The 4,964-nt window shown below is 34.6% G+C and overlaps 1 protein-coding gene across 1 annotated transcript in view; it reads left to right on the top strand.

Moving 5' to 3' along the window:
- Positions 1 to 1,288: 1,288 nt before the first annotated feature.
- Positions 1,289 to 4,964, top strand: part of LOAG_16356 (hypothetical protein) — a gene marked incomplete at both ends in the record, with an annotated part of 9,205 nt that continues 5,529 nt past the window's right edge. The window contains 12 exons of the mRNA XM_020449009.1: positions 1,289 to 1,377; positions 1,555 to 1,641; positions 1,728 to 1,827; positions 1,944 to 2,075; positions 2,249 to 2,362; positions 2,626 to 2,745; positions 2,876 to 3,081; positions 3,242 to 3,341; positions 3,412 to 3,574; positions 3,767 to 3,944; positions 4,019 to 4,267; positions 4,762 to 4,870. Of these exons, the coding sequence (XP_020307557.1) occupies positions 1,289 to 1,377; positions 1,555 to 1,641; positions 1,728 to 1,827; positions 1,944 to 2,075; positions 2,249 to 2,362; positions 2,626 to 2,745; positions 2,876 to 3,081; positions 3,242 to 3,341; positions 3,412 to 3,574; positions 3,767 to 3,944; positions 4,019 to 4,267; positions 4,762 to 4,870 (1,647 nt within the window). The remainder of the gene's footprint in view (positions 1,378 to 1,554; positions 1,642 to 1,727; positions 1,828 to 1,943; positions 2,076 to 2,248; positions 2,363 to 2,625; positions 2,746 to 2,875; positions 3,082 to 3,241; positions 3,342 to 3,411; positions 3,575 to 3,766; positions 3,945 to 4,018; positions 4,268 to 4,761; positions 4,871 to 4,964) is intronic.

Below are 4,964 nucleotides of genomic sequence, written 5' to 3'. Positions count from 1 at the left end.
ACTTCTCATTAGTTGAGCTGATAAATTTCGTTGCATTTATTTGGCTTTTATACCATAACTTCGGTATAACCGCCTGTTATTTTTGAAGTGTTTAAAATTAGCTTCCTGGTGCTATTAGAATGAAAAGACCAACCTACACGCACACCAGATAGATACCCTATCATAATACTGTTAATTTTTTCCGTATGCACTGCTTCTATAGGCCATTTTCGTCTGGCCTATCGTTGTTTCTTATAAGCAATTTGCATATGTAAGCAGTTCAAGAATCTTATAAATGCGGAGTTAAGAAGTTAATAATCATTATCTCAAGAGGAAAGCGACTATTGAGTACTGTAATTTGTCCTGGAAATTCTGATTCATCTCATTATTATTGAAATTTATATGCACTGCAGTGTCCTTTTAATTGAACACTTAAGTCAAATTATGTTTGAACTGATTTGCAGCATTGTTTTGGAATACTGCTTAGTGACGAATTATATAGCTTTTTGATGACGAATTATATGGTTTAATGTTATGAGCTTCATCCAACATTACAATACGTATCATACATCTTAGAATACTGAGTAATTTTCTTATGTAGAAACAGTGATGACAGGTAGTTTAACAGGAAAGTCACCACTGAAATTTATTCTAGATGGATTGGTCAAGTTTGGTCACTCATATGTTTCGTTTACCCTTCCAAATTTTCTGTTGGTTTACTACTTTTCAGCGTATTGTGAGTTTAAATGATTTTGATGCTGTGAAAATCTGGTAGACGATACTTTAGTAAAATTTATTGTATAAGAAGTAGTGAGATTATTTGGGTATGTTTGACTGAAGTAAAAATTTGTGCTGGCAACTTCACTGTCACAGTATGAGCAACGTATCTGATATGCATTCGTACCAAAACATTTTGACTTGTTGATTTTTATTTTGGGCAAAGTTTCATTCGAATTAGATGCATAATTCTTTGAAAGCATGCAAAATTCTTTATTTTCCCACTTGCATTGTGCAATAATCGTTCCATCTCATTTTTGGTTCCTTATTGAAGTATGTTTTAATTTTTATATGTGAAAAGCTGAAAACCTCGAACTGGCTTAGAACAGGGCATATTTGTTAGAGTCTTAGACTCGTTTTGTCGGAAATTAAAGTGTTGCCCTTTTAGTGTTCATGAACTGGAAGTTTTACGAACAGTTTGTTATTAGAAACTGCGGTGTCTACCAGTGAGTTTGTTGACCTGACAGGTACAAAAGAAAAAGGAGCAACTGCAATCTGGACAGATCGTGCTACAGCTCTGCATATCATAGTTATGGATAAATATTTGGATGGTTTACGAAGTATGCGTTTGTATCGCCAAGCTAATATATTACCTGCCACTTCAGGCCCACATCAGTTCACGTTAGTTCATTTCAAGCATTCAAGTAAGGCACTTCTAGAACTATGTTGCATTAAAATTGTAAAAAAGAGAAATTGATGTTTTATTTGTTATTGAGTTTAATTATATTTTGAATTGTTAAAACACTATCAAAATCCACTTGATTTTCAGTTTTCACTTTTATGTATTTTTATATTAAGGCTGGAAAATGTTGCAAGTTATACTATGGAATTAGATGTAGGAGATCGGCGTGGATTCAGTACATTTACTCTTCGCGGAGTTCCTGTGTATGCCAAGTTTCTTTTCTTTTTTTTCATCTGATAGATTTCTAATTTATCTTTCATTTTTCGCTGAATAATCCATAAGTTTTAAGTTTTCTCGTCGATGCATTCAATTTTCTTCGTCTTAACGGTCTCGATGCTAGTGGCATTTTCCGAAAAGAAGGAAATATCAGCCGACTCAAATCTTTTTCGGTGTGTTCCGTTTTGTAAATGCTGCACATTTTGTATCAGAATATACCAGGAGTCAGATTAAATTATATTCATCTATTGTAAGAACATGAATGTTGTTCTTTATTCATAATTTTCAGATGCAAACATTCTTTGGTAGCATAGTTTTGCCGGAAGATTGCACCACCCATGATGTTTGTTCACTTGTTAAGCGATTTTTTCGTGAATTAAAGACACCTCTCTTTGCTCAGATACAAAGACAGCTGTTAGATGTAAGTTTGTTGCAAAAAAAAAAGTGATGCAAAAGTAATGAAGGTAAGAAACACTTGCCGATGAAAATTTACAATCGTTTACTGCTCGTATCCATGTTCTGTATCTTTTACGCACTAATTATATGCACAGGGGATGTCCATTGTTTTGTAAAAAAAAATTCTGATTTTTATAGACTGCATTAATTTATGATGGAGCCCAACGTATCAACAAACTTTTGGAGGCTGTACGAATGTTGCCTACAGAGCATCTGGCAACATTAACCTTTCTAATGCGACAACTTAAATATGTTAACCTTTTGTGCTTGCTATTTTGAACAAATAAAAAAAACTTTCTGGAAATTAGTGAGTGAGGATTCTGAAAGATATTCACTTTTTGTTTTTTTGATAAGGCTGAATATTGGTAAGTTTCAGCTGAAAATTCCATTTTCACGTCAATATTTCGGATCTAAGTTTCGGTTTTTCTGTGACTGATCTGTAATATTTCAATTTAGCAGCAATTTGTTTCATGAAACAAAGAGGTTCTGAATTCATTTTCATCGGAAGATTTCAGTTTGGCGATCGGCATGAGGGTCATCAAATGACAATTGAAAATATTGCACGCGTTTTTGCGCCATCTCTTTTCCGGGACGACCCACCACTGGCACCTAATAAAAGAAAGAGAGGATCGCAGGCATGTTCTTTCCCTCCCTTATGCTCTTGTGAATTCATTCGAAAGATGTCGCAGCTTGAGATGCTAAGCTTTATTCCATTGTGGATTGTTTTCAATCGACAAATGTACGAAATTATTAATACCTCTTCAGGAAGACTTGATCTCGAATGTACGAAATGAAAATGAGCTTCGTATTGCAATTATTATTGATCTGATTGATAATGCGCATAAAATTGGCGTGCCACGCGACTACTATTTGGCGTCACGTCGTCCTTCTGACGTTTCACAGAAAATTTTCAAAGGAAAGTTCATGGGATACGTTGGGACGCGTAGTGTTTCTGCTAAGCCATCATCTAGGTAGGATTATTTGTTTTTGATTCTGACATTGGAAGGGAATAATGTACAGCATTTTTATACACTTACGTACATTTCTAAACACTGCATTATATCACATGAATATATGGATTTTTTCGTTTAACGTCTTTTTTTCTAAATTAATTTCAAAATCAATTTTTAGGGATCCAACATCTACTGCATCGGTTAAGCAAAAAGCTGAAACCCGAAAGGAAAAAAAAGTAGAGAAACAGCCATCGGGAAAGTTTGCTATGCAGTACAAGGTTATTTTTCGAAGTATTACACTGGTTAAGCCTTTTAAGAATATTGCTATTGTTCATTTCATTTTTTAAGAACAAAACACCGCGTGAACGGCGTTCATCGTCTACAGTTCGTGACTTTTTCTCAAATATTTCGAATAAAGTTTTACGTCGTGGGCTGTCCCCAGTTGCATCAACACGACGACGTTGTTCAGCAGGCGATGTAACCGATGATGAATCTTTGAGAGAGAATATGAGTGGGTGCACCTTTACATATTTCAAGTCAGGAAATTGGCTAGCATTACGTCTTGCCATCTTTTCGATTTTTCTTGTCAGATTGTGTACTCTTTATCTTTTATGAATTCAAAAACATTTAACTTCAGAATTTACTGTATGTAAATTTGCTACTTCTTCATATGGTTTTTCCCGCGTTGTATATATGCTTTCAGCTGGACTGAATACTGCAACAGCCAAATTTTGTGTCCATAAGTATACAGACACCTGTGATACTGCGCAATATACCTCCAGAATGAGGTTTCAAAATGAAGAATTGCTATGGGGAAGTAACAGCTCGAGTATAAAAGATCGCTTAAAATCGCCTTCACCGGTTGTCTCTCCCCCGCAAAAGTTAGTTTTCAATGCAACTTGATTCTCCCATATGGTTAACTCAAAATTCTCGTCATTATACTATTACATTTCAGAACAGTTGGAAAGCGTTCGCAAACGACTTTAATGGGAGCTAATGTTTGTGCTCCATCAGACAGAAAAGATGACACAGCTTCAATTCCAACAAAAAGTTCAAGGCATCGCTCACGCCGAGAATCACCACGCAAATCCAACACAACAAATTCAAGAAGCAAGGCGATGGAAAAACACAAAGTTATCCGAGAACTGGAAGAAGTTAATATGGTGCCTGCTTCACCTGTTTTTGAACCTGTTGAAATGATGACGTTAGTTAAATATACCTTCGTATATTGCATTAAGCTTCATAGAACTAGTTAAATAATTGATTAATTTTCGATTTATTTGTAGAATTTACAACTACTGATAAGTTTTTTGATTCAAGCGCGGATAGCTCAAATAAAGCTAACTCTCTGAGCTCCTATCAAGACGTCATTAAATGATTGTATTTAATATAATGTTGTATTATTTCTAGGAAATGAGTAATATTAAATGATGATTATACAATAATCATAATAAAATGATTTGATGATGACATTTTAAAAAAAAAAGAAAATATTAAAAACACTAAAAAAACATTTAAAAAGGAAACGATTGCATAAGGCTGTCTACCTTTCCTTCGTTATTTCTTATCTTTCATCCTTATCCAGTTTTTCTCCGCCTGCTTATCAGGAGATGCCCTTACTGGTTCTTATGTTCTGAGTTAGTATTCGATAAATGAAGTCCTTCAAAACCTTAATTTTTCTTGATGATGTTATTTCAGGAAAAACATTGGTGAAGCATTTCTGAAACAGAGGAACTCGGATGAAAAATTAGCAGTATCAAAGATTATCAAGCGAAATTCTTCCAAGAACCTACTTCAGTCAGTTAGGGTAAACTGCAACAGACGTATTTTAAATTTAAAGTATAGGCAACGAGAATTTGGCGGTGGAAAACCATGAATTATTAAAGGTTGATTCTGCTAAG

The sequence above is a fragment of the Loa loa genome, assembly GCF_000183805.2.
Source record: "Loa loa unplaced genomic scaffold supercont3.1, whole genome shotgun sequence".
Lineage (NCBI taxonomy): Eukaryota > Metazoa > Nematoda > Chromadorea > Rhabditida > Onchocercidae > Loa > Loa loa.
The sequence above is the reverse complement of the archived record's forward strand: the minus strand, read 5'-3'. Positions and strand labels throughout refer to the sequence as shown.